Source organism: Geotrypetes seraphini, chromosome 1 (genome assembly GCF_902459505.1).
Source record: "Geotrypetes seraphini chromosome 1, aGeoSer1.1, whole genome shotgun sequence".
Taxonomy (NCBI): Eukaryota; Metazoa; Chordata; class Amphibia; order Gymnophiona; family Dermophiidae; genus Geotrypetes; species Geotrypetes seraphini.
The window spans coordinates 168,769,306-168,787,775 of NC_047084.1; the positions used below are offsets into that span (position 1 = coordinate 168,769,306).

The 18,470-nt window shown below is 41.2% G+C and overlaps 1 protein-coding gene across 2 annotated transcripts in view; it reads left to right on the forward strand.

The window, feature by feature from the left end:
* Window positions 1-18,470, forward strand: part of ETFDH (electron transfer flavoprotein dehydrogenase) — an 80,591-nt gene that overhangs the window by 46,639 nt on the left and 15,482 nt on the right. The window contains exons 8-11 of one of the 2 annotated variants that reach the window (XM_033941419.1): window positions 6,752-6,892; window positions 8,118-8,261; window positions 10,874-11,042; window positions 13,782-13,964. In XM_033941419.1, the coding sequence (XP_033797310.1) occupies window positions 6,752-6,892; window positions 8,118-8,261; window positions 10,874-11,042; window positions 13,782-13,964 (637 nt within the window). The remainder of the gene's footprint in view (window positions 1-6,751; window positions 6,893-8,117; window positions 8,262-10,873; window positions 11,043-13,781; window positions 13,965-18,470) is intronic. The other variant, XM_033941428.1, reaches the window with a different exon arrangement.

Consider the following 18,470-nt stretch of genomic DNA (forward strand, 5'->3'; position numbering starts at 1 on the left):
CTGTTGAATTTTATAAAACATTTCAAAATATTATATTGCCTTATTTATTAAATTTATATCAATATCAGATACATAATGAAAATATATCAGGTACTATGGCAGATTCTGTAATTATTGTCTTACCAAACCAAACAGGGATCCTACATTGGTTTCAAACTACAGGCCCATATCATTGTTGAATGTAGATGAAAAATTGCTTGCTAAAGTATTAGCATTAAGATTGGCAAAAGCTCTTCCTTTTATTATAGATGTACACCAAACAGGATTCGTTGCTAAAAGACATTCCTCACATAATACCAGACTGGCACTTCATTCTTTAAACTTAGCGAAAACTATGAATGAACCAGCTTTCTTAATATCGTTAGATGCAGAGAAAGCATTTGATAGAGTGGAGTGGAAATTTATGTATCAAGCTTTAAATGGTTTGGAATAGGTCCCTTTTTTATTAAAATGATTCAAACATTGTATAGCTCTCCTGGAGCAAGATTAAATATAAATAATAACATTTCAGAAAGATTTAACTTGTTACGGGGGGTTAGACAAGGTTGTCCTTTATCTCCCTTACTTTTTGATATTGTTCTTGAACCCTTATTAATTGCAATAAATCAAACTAAGGGAATAAAGGGGATCACATTTTCAAATTGGGAATATAAATTATCTGCATATGCAGATGATATTCTTTTATATTTGAGGAAACCGGAAGATACTATTCCATGTTTATTAAATTTATTAGATAAATTGGTAAATTTTCTGGATACAAAATAAATTGGGAAAAATCTGAAGTTCTTCCAATTAATGTCCATTGTACCAAAGGATTATTTGATTCATATTCATTCCAATGGAAAGAGGAAGGAATAAAATATTTAGGAATTGTTATTAAAAATACAATTGATGATACAGTAACAGAAAATGAAAAAAATTTTATTAAAAAAAATAACAGAAATGTGCGAGCAATGGAATCCTTTACATCTTTCATGGTGGGGAAGAGTTCAAACAATAAAAATGATGATCTTACCTGTGGTTTGTTATCAAATGAGTATGATTCCGATATTTTTTCAGGGGTCATTTTATAAAAAATTAAATAGAATACTTACAAAATTTGTTTGGTTTGGGAAAAGGCCAAGAATCGCTTTAGCAACATTACAAAAAACAATTAGAGAGGGAGGGGTAAATTTTCCAAATTTTTATAGGTATCATCAAGCCTATATTTTAAGACAGGGTATGTATTGGATCCTCCCAGACCTCATGGAGAATGTACCAGACTGGTTATATTTAGAATGGCGACTCCTGTTTCCATTATATCCGGAACATCTTATAAGTATAACAATGCCCAAGAGATATAAAGATCACAGAATTTTATTAGATACATGGAAAACAATAAGATTTATTAGTAATATTACAACAGATCCAATAACTAAATCGTTACATCAATCCATTTGGGTAAACTCCAGGATCAAAATTGGTGGATTCAAAATAATATGGAAGCAATGGATAATTGCAGGTATACGGTCTTTAAATGATGTTATAGTAAATGGATCCATGCTTAGTTTTTCACAATTGCAACAAAAATTTGGATTGAACATAACACAATATTTTAAATGGATGCAGTTGAAGCAAGCCATCCAGGAAGGGTTCCCTGAATGGAAAAATCTTAATACTCAATATAGTTTGCAAATCCTTTGCTTTCAGGCAGATTTTTTGGGACACCAAGCCGCAAAATGGTATAAATTATTATATGGATTTTTAAATAAAAAAAAAAGAACAGGACTTAGGGACATTTGGAGTATTGAGATAGGACAGACAATTTCTGCAACTCAATGGCAAAAATTTTGGTCCTGGAGAATACATACTACAATGTCAGCATCTATGAGTCAAACATGGTTATTTTTATTACATAGAGTTTTATGGACCCCTACTCGGTTACAAAAAATAGATAGTTCTAAATCTAATAGATGCTGGCATTGTAAGGTAGAAATTGGGACATTAGATCATTTAATCTATTTTTGTCCCTGTATAAATGCCTTTTGGAAAACAATTTGGCCCCAAATTAATATATTATTAGAAAATCATGTTGGACTTACATATGACACAATTTTATTTGGAACAGCAATGAGAACACAGAGTCCAATATCAGCAAACAATAATAAACTTTTATTGATATTAACAGGGGTTGCCATACAACAAATTACTCAAAACTGGAAAGATCATACAAAATTAAATTTCACTTTTTGGTGGAATCTATTTGCCATATATATAAGATGGAAAAAGCAATAGCGTTACAACATGGTTATATTAAAAAATTTAATAAAATCTGGGGACCATTGGCTCTTTTTTCTAAAGATCAGATATCATAGCACAATGATAGATCATATAATAGGGGTTAGGGTGGGTACAATATTATAATAACAGATGATATATAATTTATTGCAAAAGGGGTTTTTATATATGTTTGTATTAAAATATATATTGATGGATATTCAAGTGTATATTGAAAATTATATGTATTATATATTTATCACTTGATGTAAGAAATTTAAAATGAATAAAGAACTTTAAAAAAAAAAAAAAGAAAGCTTTTCAGACATCAAAGCAGCCAGCATTCTTGGCAAACTGTTCACAGAGAGCTGAGCACAACAGAGGGGCACTCTAGGGGGTACTGCAATAAATGTCACATTTCAAAGTCCCAGGTACACGTTACTATAACTTGCTTACATTGTATAGTGAACCCTCTAAAACCCACCCAAAACTTACTAAACCCACCTGTACACCACAATAGTCCTTATGCCTTCAGGTGTCATCTTTATGTGGTACGTAAAGATGCCCCTCTGTTCTGATATCCTGGACTCGGATGTCTGTGTGAAAATCTGAAGCTGTACAAGAGGGTGCTGAAAAGTTCTCAGCCCAACCAAAAAGAGAATGACGTGGATATGGTTCAATCAATGATCTGAAACAATATCAAAACAGAGAATTTTGTTTCTGCAAATTGGCACTTAACAAAATAAGATAGCACTCTTTTCAGCTCCAGTGGCAAAATAACACTCAGAATTTAGGAAGGTGGTTGGTTGGGCTGAGACCTTTTCAGCACCCCCTCGTAATACAGGCTAAAATGTACAGCCTGTATTACGAGGGGGTGCTTAAAAGTGCTCAGCCCGTCCAACCAACCACCTTCCTGCAGGCATAAGGACTGTACAGTTTTTTTCATATCTTTGGGTGGTGGGAAGAGGTCGGTGACCACTGAGGTAGTAAGGTGGGGTCATGCCTTAATCCCTCCAGTGGTCATCTGGTCAATTTGTGCACCTTTTTAGCATTTAGACGCTTCTAAAACAGGTCTAGCTCCAAATGTCTAAAAAAAAAAAAGCCTAGGATGTTTTGTTAAAGGTTTAGACGCACTGGAGACAAAACAATCAGAAAGACATTTAGAAAGTCTGTTTTGAGAATATCCACTTGGATGTTTTGACTAATAAGGCATCTATCTTTTTGAAAATGAGTCCCATAATCTCATGCTATTCTCTTAAGTACAGTATACAGCTCTAAGTGTCTGAGAACCAGGAGACAAGCGTGAGAGTGAGCAACGGGTGCTATAGATGGTGGGGAATGCCAGTGGCATCCTGTGCAAGTACCAGGAAGGAAGCACCTTCTGTTGCTGTCAGGTTCTCCTTCAGAACACTGCAGCTGGAAAACATGGAGAGTTTTAGTATAGTCAACAATTTGATCCAGAAGAAAATTGAATCATACTTGTATGTTCACTAAAATAAATTCAAACATGTACTCGTAAAAATGGTGAGTCATTTTTTTCTAATGACTTTCTCCTTCCCCCCCCCCATCTTTTTTATATTCTTGAAATCAACACTTCCATAGCAAAGCAGCAGATGAATCCAGACTAGTGGGTATAGCTCACATCGACCAGCAGGTGGAGATAGAGAACTGATTAACAGTTGGCCTTAAAGCCTGGTTGTTCTTCTGTTGAGTCAGTTTTGCTCTATCTCCCAGCAGGGACTGAGCTAGCCACACTAGCTCTTGGATTCTAGCTGCTACCGGAGATTTTGGTGTTCGGTTGGACTGCCTCTGCTGAGACTCAGTCTCTTCAGTAGGACAGGGGTGCCTGGCTGATTGGTGCCGGCTTTAGGAGTTACACCTGGGCCCCTCCCAGGTCCCTGCTCCACCCTCCCCTCCGTGTGATTGAGGGGTTCTTGGTCCTGCAGGGGTCTGCTGTCTCCATTCCAGTGCCTGCAGGCGACAGTGCAGGGGATGTGGTCCTTTCAGGAGGCCCAGTGTCCCATCAATTTGTTGGAATTAAGAGCGGTCAGACTGGCGCTGCTGGCTTTTCAGTCTCTGATTCAGGACAAACCGACCAGAATCTTTTCGGACAGTGTCACGGCGGTAGCCTATGTCAATCGGCAGGGAGGCACCCGGAGTCCGCAGTTGGCAGCAGAGGCGAGAACTTTGTTCCGATGGGCGGAGAGGCATGTTCCGCTTCTTTCGGCGGCACACATTGCAGGTCACGAAAACGTGCAAGCAGACTTTCTCAGCAGAAATCTTCTGGATCCGGGCGAGTGGGAGTTGTCTGCTCGAGCGTTCGGCCTGCTAGTCCGTCAATGGGGGTTGCCGGAGATGGATCTCATGGCCTCGTCCCACAATGCGAAGTTGCCTCGGTTCTTCAGCAGACGCAAGGAAAAGGGATCGGAGGGGGTGGACGCGTTGGCTCTCCCATGGCCTCCGAATTCCCTTCTGTATGTGTTCCCGCCTTGGCCCATGATAGGTCGAGTGTTACAGCGCATCTCTCGCTTTCGCGGCAAAGTCATCCTGGTGGCTCCGGATTGGCCGCGTCGGCCGTGGTACGCAGATCTGATGCAGCTTTCAGTCGGCGAGCGGGTAACGTTCCAGGTCACTCCGGACTTACTGTCTCAGGGTCCGATTTGGATGGAAGATCCGGCCCGCTTTGGTCTTACGGCCTGGCTATTGAGCGGGCACGGCTAAAAAAGAAGGGCTATTCCGAGCGGGTGATTGCCACCCTGCTTAAAGCCAAGAAACTGTCGACGTCAGCCTCCTATGCGAGAGTCTGGAGGATTTTTGAGGCATGGTGCGGTCGCCAGGGAGTGGCGCCCTTCAAGGCTTCTCTGCCGGCGATTCTGGCTTTCCTGCAGGAGGGCGTCGAGAAAGGGTTAGCCTATAACTCTTTAAGGGTTCAGGTGGCGGCCATTGCCTGTTACAGGGGCCGGGTGGATCGCTCGGCTCTCTCGCGTCGCAGCCGGACGTGGTACGTTTCCTCAAGGGGGTTCACCATAATCCGCCCGCCGGTAAAGGCGAATTTGTCCACCATGGAATCTTAAAACTCGTCCTTAGGAAGTTGCAGGGGGCACCTTTTGAGCCCCTGTCAGCGGCCACGTTGAAAGATATCACACTGAAAACAGTTTTTTTGGTGGCGATGGCTTCAGCAAGGCGAGTATCGGAACTGCAGGCGCTTTCTTGCAGAGAACCTTTTTTGCGTTTTTCGGAGACTGGGGTGTCGGTGCGGACGGTGCCGTCCTTCCTACCGAAAGTGATTTCTTCCTTTCATGTGAACCAGAGTTTGTTCCTTCCGTCCTTCCGGAGGGAGGATTGGGGGAAACGTTTTTTGTCTTTACGGCTCCTTGATGTACGCCGTATACTTCTCCATTATTTGGAAGTGACGAATGATTTTCGTCGGTCGGACCATCTCTTTGTGGCATTCGCGGGTAAAAACAAAGGGATGGCGGCGTCTAAAGCGTCCATTGCGCGTTGGGTCAAGGACACTATTGCTTCAGCGTATGTGTTGTCAGGGAAGAAGGTACCGGAACACCTTCATGCTCATTCCACTCGGGCTTTGGCGACATCTTGGGCGGAGTCTGGGGGGATGTCTTTAGAGGAGATTTGCCGGGCGGCCACTTGGTCGTCGGGAAATACTTTTTCAAAGCATTATCGGTTAGATGTAGCGGCCCGTTCAGAGGCGAGTTTTGGCGCTGCAGTGCTGGCAGAGGCGGCATTGGCGTCCCACCCAGTTTGAGTTTGAGTTTGCTTTGCTACATCCCACTAGTCTGGATTCATCTGCTGCTTTGCTATGGAAGGTAAAATTATGGTCTTACCTGTTAATTTTCTTTCCTTTAGAAGCAGCAGATGAATCCAGAACCCCGCCCCAATGGCACTGGGGGTATGTAGGGTGGTTAGTTGATGGGTTTAGCTGGGCTATGGTTGGTAAGTGTATTATTTCTTTGCAAAAAAAAAAAAAAATTAAAATAAAAAGAAGACTACAACAAATAATAGTATTCCAGAAAGAAATGCACATTTTCTACTGGAATGGAGTTTTGTTTCGGCTCATTCTCCTTTCGGGATGCTTGGGCAAAGTGCATAACTGACTCAACAGAAAGAACACCAGGCTTTAAGGCCAACTGTTAATCAGTTCTCTATCTCCACCTGCTGGTCGATGTGAGCTATACCCACTAGTCTGGATTCATCTGCTGCTTCTAAAGGAAAGAAAATTAACAGGTAAGACCATAATTTTACCATAAAAATGACCAAGAAAATAAAACTACCGTAGAAACTGAAAACAGAGGTCTCTGCCTATCCCCTGCACTCATGAACAGGACTGCAGTGTTAGCACAGTATGACATCTCTAATCTTCCATATGTGCAGGGGACATGGGTCTCAGAGTTGCGTTTGTGACATCTTCATTCTTTATACTGTTCATGTCTTGCAAATGGTAAGGAAGCCTTTGATCATGGTCCTCTTTTCTCAGCTGTGGATAATTGATGAGAAGATGTGGAAACCAGGCCGAGTGGAGCACACTGTGGGCTGGCCACTGGATAGGCACACTTATGGAGGCTCCTTCCTCTATCATTTGAACGAGGGAGAGCCACTGGTAGCATTGGGCTTTGTGGTAAGTAATATTGTTAGGGCCAGGTTGATTAAGGTCCTCTATCTCTCTGTTTTACTCTGAAGAATGTTATGTAGTCATCCAGTGGCCAGGGCAAGATTACTTCTTTAGGGGCATAGGCAAATAAGTGTGGGGCCACCCCCTCCACCATCATAATATAAACACAATTTTAAAACTCCCACAAATAGGTTCCTGCATGGTTCTGACTGAAGAGGAAAACTGGCAGCGGTAGAAATGGAGGGCAGTGTACAGGGGCTGCCTTACTAGATTAAACATCTTCCTTGGGAGCCATTAACACATTTCAGAGGACCCTTCCTAAATGTTTAGGCCCTAGGCAGTTTGCCTGTTCCTTAATCCTACCCACCAATGATATGATCTTTGACATAGCAATGTGAATGCTTCTACCAGTAGATTAAGGTAAATAGTAGAGTGGTCCTCAGATGGCAGGAAAAAAAAATCCCAATGTGCACCTTCCTTAGGAAAAAGCTTTATTGAAATCCTGGTAGATGAAAAAGGCAAAACTACACAGTGGTAGAGTTCCTGGCTTCTTTTATGTAGAAAGTCCATAACAAAGTGCTTTCCGTGTGTCTTTCAGCCGGTAGCACTTTGCAACCATTTCTATGTTATTTAACATATATCATCTTCCATTACTTGCAGAAGGACCTGATTCCCCACTGACACAAATGGTTTCAGGAGTGCTACCATATCTATACCTTTATGCCTCTAGCACCAATGAAGATATCTAGGCATTTCTTGAGCATTTGTCTCTCAACCCTGGTTTCTTCTTCTAATTTTCCATTTCAGCCTTAAAGGATTCATAATTCATATCATGGCCTTTATCATTTATTAGTGGGAGTGTGTGGTGCAGTGGTTAGAGCTACAGCCTTGGCACCCTGAGGTTTGTGACCCTGGGCAAGTCACTTAATCCCCATTGCCTTAGGTACATTAGTTAGAGTGGGAGCCCGCCGGGACAGTTAGGGAAAAATGCTTGAGTACCTGAATAATTTGCAGAATATAAATTTTTAAAAAAAAATGTATTACTGTTACAAAGGGAAGTTTTATTAGTTAAAATGACTTAGCTGCAGAGTTCTATTGGCTTAACTTGAAAGCTGAACTAATAAATGCAATACTTATTTGTTGTCTAAAATGCTGGAACGTGCCATAGTAAACCAGTAAAACTTGCTTACTCTTTTAGGACCAGGTGTTAATTTTTGGTTCTGTTTTAAAGGTTGGTTTAGATTATCAGAATCCATACTTGAATCCTTATAAAGAGTTCCAGAAATGGAAGCACCATCCTAGTGTGATACCAACGTTGGAGGGTGGAAAGAGGATTGCTTATGGAGCCAGAGCTCTCAATGAAGGGGGTTACCAGGTAATCTAACCAAGTACATTTCTATCAGTCATTCATTCTTAGGTTTTCACCTCTTTGGGTGAATCTCTGTAGAAAGTCAGTTAATAAATCCCAATAAATAAACCATTCATATGTCTGATTATGAACAACATGGCTCCTAAATTAAATACAGAGGTAGAGAATGACATGGGGACAAATCTGTCCCCATCCCTGCAGGAACTCAATTTCCCCATCCCGTCTCCGTGAGTTTTGTCGCTGTCCCTGCCCATTCCTATAAGCTCTGCCTTAACCACACAAGTCTCAAACACTTATGATTTTAAAGGGTTTGAGGCTTGTGCAGATGAAGACAGCGCTTGCAGGGATGGGAACATGAGTTTCCATGGAGAAGGGGAAAAATTTGTCACCGTGTCATTCTCTATACAGAGGTTAAATATAAAATGTTATATATTTTGCCACTTGTTTTTCCTTATTTGCTAATGTAATTCCTTAGAGTTTTTTTGTCTATCTTCATAAATTCTGTTGCTTCCTTCCTTTTTGGTACTGATGGATTTTCTCGGACAATTTTTCTATGATGGGAGTGAAATGAGAGAAACCCCAAAAGTTAAAATATGTAAAGCCCATTAAATTATTTACATATTTTAATTTTTTTTGTCATCTCCACTGTTTTTCTCATTGGTTTTATGCATACTATGACAGGAATAAACATTATTCCTAAGCCAGGATATATACACTGTATACTGAGTATGGTCTCAGGCCTCTTAGATTTACTGCTAATGTTTGCCATGGTACTTGCATCAAACCAAAAAGTTGTCCTCTGGAGTTTTTAAGATGTAACATAGAAAAATGAAGGCAGATAAAGACCACATGACCTATTCAGTATGCCCATCCACGCCATCTACTATCCCTGTACTTAGCTTTCTTGAATTTAGGTATAGTTTTTGTCTTTCATCACCTCCACTGAGGCTGATCTATAAATTCACCACCCATTCATAAAGAAGTATTCCCTCAGTTCCTTCTGAGTCTGTCCTCTTTTACCTTACCTTCATCCAATGCCTCCTCATTTCAGAGCTTTCTTTCACTTGAAAGAGACTTGCCTCTCATGCGTTTATATCAAGTAGGCATTTAACATAGAAACATGATGGCAGATAAAGGCCAAATGGCCCATCCAGTCTACCCTTCCACAGTAACCATTATCTCTTCCTCTCTCTAAGAGATCCCACGTGACTATCCCATGCTTTCTTGAAATCAGACACAGTCTCTGTCTCCACCACCTCTACCAGGAGACTGTTCCACGCAACTACCACCCTTTCTGTAAAAAACTATTTCCTTAGATTACTCCTGAGCCTATCACCTTTTAACTTCATCCTATGCTCTCACATTCCAGAGCTTCCTTTCAAATGAAAGAGACTCAACTCATTCACATTTACATCACATAGGTATTTAAACATCTCTATCATAATAATAATAATAATTTTATTCTTTTATACTGCCAAAGCCATAATAGTTCAAGGCAGTTTACAATAAGAAGTACTGGACAATCGGTGAAAAAAAATACAATACAAATCATCAGAAATACATATAAGATAAAAAATTAAAATAGTGAATCATTAGGTTAGAAATCGATCAAACAACTGTGTTTTTACTAATTTTCTAAAAAATAAAATAAGATGGAGCATGCATAATAATATTACCCAACCAGTAATTCAATTTACCTGCCCGAAGTGCAAGAGTTCTATCCAGAAATCTTTTAAAACAACATTTACTGTTGGGTAAGCAAACATATGGATTCTGCGTGTAGGCCTGTTAAAACAGTCTAGAAAAAAAGTGAGAGACCAGGTACGCAGGAGCCATACTAAATATTGATTTAAAACAAATACAGTAAAATTTAAACAAAACTCTTGCCTCCATCAGTAACCAATGTAGTTTTTGATAATAGGAAGTAATATGTTCCCATTTTTTCAAACCAGAAATCAGCCGAACTGCTGAATTTTGAATAACTCGAAGGCTTTTCAAGGTTTTCTTGTATGTTCCCAAATAAATAATATTGCAATAGTCAAGCATACAGATACAGCTGATTAGCAGCTGATTATTTGGAAAGTTTTTGTTTTTTCAATATTTTGTTGGAGGGGATTTTATATTTTTTGAGAGTACTTGGATATTATCTGGCAACAGTGACTTGAACATGGGATCTTCTATAACTCATTTGCCTGAAGAATACATTGGCCATCTCAATTAAAAAGATAAGTGAAAAATATATATTTTTCTCACTGAAAAATTGACTGTATAAGATTTTTGAGTAGACATCTAATATACAAATTATTTATAAAGGTAGGCAGGTGGATGCTATGATGTCTGTATTAACACCTCCATAAGACACTACTGCTGTGTCAGTTTGGTGTTTTGAACTGAGCACTTATAATTAATTAATTAATTTTTCTTGTTTGGTGTATTGTTTGGGTGTTTATTTTATTTTCTACAATTTTGATTTAGTGTCTGAATTTCAATTTAAATTATTGAGTCATAGGGAATTTGATATATATATATTTTGTTGTCTCCCAAGAGGTTTTTCATTTGTTAAGTGCCTTGCCAGACAGTTCCTTTGTTGATGGACCAAAATCTTTTTGCCCCCATAGTCTGTGCCAAAGCTTACCTTCCCAGGTGGATTACTGATTGGTTGCAGCCCTGGGTTTATGAATGTCCCAAAGATCAAAGGCACACACACTGCAATGAAGAGCGGCATACTGGCTGCAGACACTATATTTAAGCATCTGACAGATGAAAGCCTACAGTCACAGACAAAAGGTAAAAGACCAAATGCAAATGGGAATGACCATTAAATTGATGATTTGGTATAACCATAGGGGATAGCATATTTATTGGTAAGGTGAAAATCTTTGAACGATGTTTGTTCTGTAATGGTGGAGCTGGTTTCAAGGACACAGCCTTTGCCAGATGCCACCAGAGCTGTTTCCATATCATGACATTTAATCTCAGTGAGAGCACTGTAGCCTAGAGTAAGGTGTTTCTTCTTAGATCATGTACTCCAGTGGTGGAGAATTGCAACACTTGGACTGCATCTTTATCAAGGATGGTTAGGAGATAACACATTTGGCTGGAAATGTCTCCCCAATTCCTGCTTGTATTCCTGGTGCTGTCATAGTACAGCATGGTTTTTACTGCTTAAGCTTTTTTCAACCTGCGTCGCTTCAGCAAAGTGTCACCTGAGAAAGGTGTCTTCTACATGCCAAAATTGGGATCCTTGTTTTGTTCTGTTTATATTCTATAGAAAATGTTGGTCATGGCATCTCAAATGCAGATTCCCATTTCAGCTGGAAGTGTATCTAATGGAGTGTCACATTATCATTTCTATGGTGGATGCCAGTATTGCTACCATCACTCCCTCTGAAATAACACTGGCATCACAAGTACTCCTCTCTTGTTGGGGATGCAGGTATGGTTGCCCTGGTTGGAAGAGTGATTACATTGCTCTTGTGGTGAGGGAGGATACAGGTATCATAGTTATCACTTCCTTTGGGGGAATAGTGGTATTGAGTTATTGCTGCATGGGCCTAAAGGACAGGACAAATACCAGTATTTGGGGAAATACAGGTGTGGTTATTTCCTTATATCATGCAGTGTATGTTTTCCTGAGCTCTAAATCTTGTTACTGTCCCCTTCCATTTCACCTGTCCATCAGTAGCACCAGGGCTCCCTTTAGAACCCTGCAAGCACGGGCTGTAAAATTGGCCATCGGGTGTCACCATTGTGTGATGAATGGAAGTTTCTCTCCCCTCCCCCCTTTCCAAGAGCTATGAATGATACCTCTGCAGCATCTCCAACTCAGTTTACCCAGGAATTGAACCCATGTCTTCTGCATGGAAATATAGAGCACTAACAGTGTGCCCTTGGTTTCTCTCTTCATGGTTGTTGGTACCCTTTGACCATCACTGTTGAGCTTTTGACATAACGTCTGACCAATGATGAAAGACAAGAATGAAGAGGGAAGAGACTGGGTCTACTCCAGTCATACCGGAAAAAGTGATCCTTAGGTTTTTGTTGTTATTAATTTTTATTGGTTCATAAACAAAGGATATAAGATTAATCATCTTGATAGTCCAGCAAATGATTATGGTGACTAATTAACCTAGATCAGTATCTCTCAAACTGTGTGCCATGGCACAGTGGTGTGCACTGAAGAGATTCCGGGTATGCCATGAGAAATTCTAGAATTTTACTTTATTTTAAAAAATTCCCTTCATAAGTGTACACTAGAATAGATGACATGTACATTGCGTACTCAAGAATCTGTCAATGTTGTGAGCGTCTGTGCTTAAGGATACAACCGCCCAGACAAACATCATTCTTTGGCCTGACTGGTCTTTGAAAACTAAAGGCAAGTAATTTTAGCTTGTTTTTTCTCTTTATGCAGTAGTTATTCTAGCTTGAGCAACAAAGCAATAAAAGCTCTGTTACTGGTTGGATCTTCTTATCTTTGTGAACTTGGATTTTCAGCTCTGACAAATTTAAATTGAAAAAAAAGGAGAAGATGGTAGATGATGAAATGCACATTCGCTTGTCGACCATCGAGCCGCGTATTGAGTTAATTTGCATTTAATGGTTAATTTGCATGGAATGGTTATGAGAAAAAAGAGTCAAATATCATCACATAATAATAAACTTTTATTAATTATGACGGGGGTTGCCATTCAACATATTACCAATAACTGGAAAAATTACAATAATCTTAATTACACATTCTGGTGGAATTCGTTATGTCATATTTTTAAGATGGAAAGAGCAATAGCGTTGCAAAAAGGGAATTATAATAACTTCGTAAAGATTTGGGGGCCATTGGAAAAGTATTGTAATGAATAGGCATCATTTTTCTTCCTTTGTGTAGATTTACTATATGCACACTCGGGGGGGAGGGAGGATTTAGGGAGGAAATTTTATAATTATGTTTATAATAATAGTATAATATATTTTATATAGAATAAATGATGAAGGGTGGGTGGGTAGGGTTTTTATCTTTGTTGGTCTATTAGATTATATGTGTTAGATTTTAAGTGCTATATTGGAATCAATTTATGATATATTGATGTGCACTTGTTTGATTTTAAAATGAATAAAGAATTGGGAAAAAAAAATAATTTGCATTCAAAAACAAGTACATCCATCGCATTGATTAGCAATTCTATTCTATCTACTTTAGTTTCATTGGTGTTCCAATTATCCATACATACCTTAAAAAACTTTAACTCTCAAGTTTATTTTTTTTGTTGGTTTTGCAATTTTATAATTTCAGTTATAATGTGCCGCGAAAAACATTTGTTCCATTTAGTGTGCCAGAGCTAAAAAAGTTTGAGACACACTGCCCTAGATCCTCTGTTAAGCAGCCTGAAAATGTTTCAAGATAGAAGAATGTTTAAACTCATTTTTTAAACAAAACTTAATTCATAATTTGTGCTTATCAGTGAATATACAGCCTCTGCCTTAAGAACAGCTCTTCTGATGATATTTGCAATCTCCTATTGTTATTAGGTCTTTATTTGCCAGAATATGAAGAAAATCTGAAGAAGTCATGGGTGTGGAAGGAACTCTATTCTGTTAGGAACATCAGGCCTTCCTGCCATAGCCCACTGGGCTTGTACGGTTGCATGATTTACACTGGTATATTTTATTGGATACTAAGAGGAAAAGAACCCTGGACGCTGAAGCACAAAGGTAATAGTTTATTAGGATTTTATATACCGCCTATCAACGTTATCTAAGCAATTTTACAATCAGGTACTCAAGCATTTTCCTTCCGGTGGGCTCACAATCTATCTAACGCAGTGTTTTTCAACCTTTTTTGGGCAAAGGCACACTTGTTTCATGAAAAAAATCACGAGGCACACCACCATTAGAAAATGTTAAAAAATTTAACTGTGTGCCTATATTGACTATATATAAAGTAATTCTCTTGAATAGGAATCAAATAAACACAAAGAAAGTATTTTATAATGCTGCCACCGCCAACAACACCGTTGGCGGCGGTGGCACTCAAGTGGCTAAAGAGCCGCAGTTTGCCGGCCTAGGGACAACACTGGAGGGTGGCCAGCTGTGCACCCCCTTGGGACGTAAACCCGGGGTGGGGCAGACCGCCCCCCCCCACCCTGGTATGCCACTATCTGTACCTCACTCCCTCCCTATGACCAAAAATTCTCCTTTCTTCTATTCCCCGTGTACACAACCATCTCTTTCCCTCCCTTCCTCTCTCCCAAGTCCATTTCTTCTGTGTCCAAAAACGCATTCCCTCCCCCACCACAGCATCTCTTTCCCTCCCTTCCTCTCTCCCAAGTCCATTTCTTCTGTGTCCAAAAACCCATTCCCTCCCCCACCTCAGCATCTCTTTCCCTCCCTTCCTCTCTCCCAAGTTCATGCCTTGTGTCCAAAACGCACTCCCTCCCCCCTTTTGTGTTCCGTGTTTGCCTACCAGCCCATCTTTGCAACTTTCTCAGCAAAACGAAGCTGAAGCCGCGAGGCTTGTCTTCTGCTTCCTGTCTGCCCTGCCGCACACAAATAGCCGAACGGAAGTATTCTCCGACGTCAGCGCTGACGTCGGAGGGCAGGCTTTGCTTAAGCCCTCCCTCCGACGTCAGCGCTGACATCGGGGAACGCTTGCGATCGGCTATATGTTAGCTGCAGGGCAGGCAGGAACAGAAGACGAGCCTCGCGGCTCGAGATGTATTGAACTCCGCGGGTCCCCCGTCCAGCTCTCTCCTGTCCACGTGGGGCAGACCGCCCCTCTCCCTAGACTGGTGGTACTGCCCTGATGGCGGCCCTGACCGTACGGCACACCAGGCAACATCTCGCGGCACACTAGTGTGCCGCGGAACAGCGGTTGAAAAACACTGATCTAACGTACCTGGGGCTATGGAGGATTAAGTAGAAAGCAAAATGATAGAACAATATCTGTCTTGGTTTAATTCATTATTTGGTCATATGATAAGGTCAAAGTTAGTAGCTGACTCTATAAGGCAGCGATTCTTAACTTTAGATCACACAAACCCACTATAAAGGTGTCACAGCCACAAAAAATGTAGGAAATGTTGCTTTAAGGCAGGGATCTCAAAGTCCCTCCTTGAGGGCAGTAATCCAGTCAGGTTTTCAGGATTTCCCCAATGAATATGCATTGAAAGCAGTGCATGCACATAGATCTCATGCATATTCATTGGGGAAATCCTGAAAACCCAACTGGATTGTGGCCCTCAAGGAGGGACTTTGAGACCCCTGCTTTAAGGGATATCTGAATCAGTGTACCTTTTCTATCACTTCTTTTCATTTGTATTTGGCTACTAGTTTTACTTGGCATTGCATCCGGCCCCTTCTGCTTAAAACTTAGTCTAGTTGTGACGCATAGATTGGACAATAATTTTTCTAGCGATCAACTATTTCTAAACATTGTGGGATTTCTTCTGTTGTCTGTACAAATGCATGAATGTAAAAAATGGTCATGGGGTTAGACAGTGAAAATTACTCAAGAATATCATTTTGAGTTAGTATTTAGTAATCAAGCCCTGATTTTCCTATGTTAGTACAGCCACAGAATCTGCACCATGCTGTGGAATTATGACAAATGGCCCAAACAACTGTCTCCTACTCCCATATTTCCAGCCCGTTGCTGCTGCAGCCATCTGCTCAGCTTTGATTTCTGAGCAGTGTGTGGATTACTCTCTCCAACTTACTGTACTCATGATTTGTACAGCACTGTGTACAGAAAACTCAGAGCTGAGAGCAAGAAAGAGACAAGATCAAACCAAATGAGGGAGAAAATGGATGCATTAGAACAATGGTTCCCAACCCTATCCTGGGGGAAACCCAGCCAGTCAGGTTTTCTGGATATCCATAATGTGTATTCATGAGTTAAATTTGTGTTTAGTGCCTCCATTGCATGCAAATCTAACTCATGAATATTCATTGCAGATATCTTGAAAATCTGACTGACTGGTTTCCTCAGGACAGGCTTGGGAATCACTGCATTAGAGGAAGGATGGCAGGAAAAATATCCATGAGATGGTGTGAAAGGTCCAGCATATCCCCACATACCCCCAATAAAGTCCAGCACATCCTCATGTCCCCCCCCCTAGTTCTTTCTCTCCCTATACCCTATCCAGATCTAGCACAGCTCCCCCTCACCTCCACAATGGTTTCAGGCCCCTCCCACCTCCTTCCACATTTACCTGGATCACTAGCAACAGCAGCAATTAAGGCAGTCTGCTCTGACCTGTGTTGTGCTCTTTCCTTTCCAATGTCCTGCACTCGCCACTGCTAATGATGGAAAGGCGAGCGGGGAAAGGAAGATTAAATATGTTTCACCAGTGAGGAAGAAGAGCCTCCTCTCTGGTTTGTTTACCATCTTTGTGTTCTCCCTCTTTCTCCCTCCACCCAGTGGTGTACCTAGGGTATGTGACACCCAGGGTTGATCATTTTTTAACCCCCCCCCCTCCAATATAAAAAGGGATTGGAGAAGTACCCCCTAGGAGCTGTAACCTGGGCAGACTCACAACTCATCCACTCCCTTCCATTGGTACGCCACTGCCTGAGGAACTGGATTTTGGTGTCCAAAAGTTAGTTTAAAAAATGTATTAAAATTAGTGCAATAAGATGATTACCTTATTCCCATATTCTAAATGTTTAGCAATACAGCTACAATACTACTTTATTCCCCAAAGCAACTTTAAAAAATCTTTTTTCTACCTTTTGTCATGTCTGGTTTCTGATTTCTTCATCTCTTCACTCTCCATTCCATCCAGTGTCTGCCCTCTTTCTCTGTGCCTTCCATTTTTCTATCTCCACTCCCTCCCCCATGTTCTTGCATATCTCCCTTCTCCTTTCCTTCCCATCCCAACTCACCCCATGGTCTAGCATCTGCTTCCCTTCTCCAATGCCCTGGAATCTCTCTCTCTTCTCCCATCTCTCCCTCTCCCTCCATGCTCTATTTTCTTTTTTCCTTCCCTCTCCTTCCTTCCCGATGGTCTGGCATGTCTCCTTCCCTTCCATCTCTCCCTCCCCCTCATGCTCTAGTATCTCCTTTTTTCTTTCCCTCCCTCCCTGGTCTGGCATCTTTGTCCCCTTCCTTTCCCTCCCCCATGCCCTGGCATCTCTTCCTTCCCCCTCCATGGCCTGGCATCTCCTTACCTTCCTGATGGTCTGGCATCTCTTTCGTCTCCTCTCCCTTCCCTGGTCTTCCTTCTCCCTCCCTCCCTCCCTCTCCCCAATCGGGTGCAGCATTTGTCTCTCTCCCTCTCTCTCTTTGTTATCCTCCAGTCAGCAGCGAAACATTTACAATTTGTTGCTCTTGCTGGTGTCGGGCCTTCCTCTCTGCTGGGTCCCACCTACTTTCCGTTTTCGCGAAGGCAGGACCCAGCAGAGAGGAAGGCCCGATTCTGACAAGAGCAGTGAATTGTGAACATTGCTACTGCTGCCAGGAAGAAGTTCTCGACGCCAGCCCTCTGAGTTAGAGCACTTCGTGCCGGCTCTGGAGTCTTCTTGGCACTGCATCCTACCCTCTCTGACGTAACCTCCTTCTTCCTCAGGGGCAGGATGCAATGCCGAGAAGACTCCAGGACCCAGCAGCAGGGCAGTGTTTGTATACCACTGGCCACATTTTAGTATGGGGAGGGAAGGGGGATGGAAGGAGAGGTGCCAAAAGTACTGCCTCAGGCCACCTCCTTAGTTCACCTTATTATAAGACCACCCTTGTCTGCCATCATGTTTCTATGCTTCTATCTAGGAATTTTTATCTTATTAGCATGCCCAGATTTTACATTTATCCAATCAATGTTGGGGTAATTGGAAGTCACTATATACTGTATTACCTAATTTGCTAGCTTCCCTAATTTCTGTTAACGTTCAACATTTGTTGGTTTATTCTGGCCAGGAGGAATGTAGTATACCCCTACCACTATTCTTTTCCCCTTGAAACCTCCAAACCATCAGGTTGACCCAGGCTCTGGTCTAAATCTTGTGCTGCATGAGTATGATGGAAAAGCCCTTTGAATCATTGGTAGTGGCAACTATCAGTTTTCTTTAACCACATGTTGGCTGGGCTTTGGTTAGGGCACAGAGAATTAACTTTGCAAGATACTTACAAAGTGGTCACCTGGTTCTAAAGGTGTGGTTGTTATGCCACCCAATTTAGGGCTACTTGAGAAAAATCCCACACATCTGGACTGGCTTTGCTAAGAA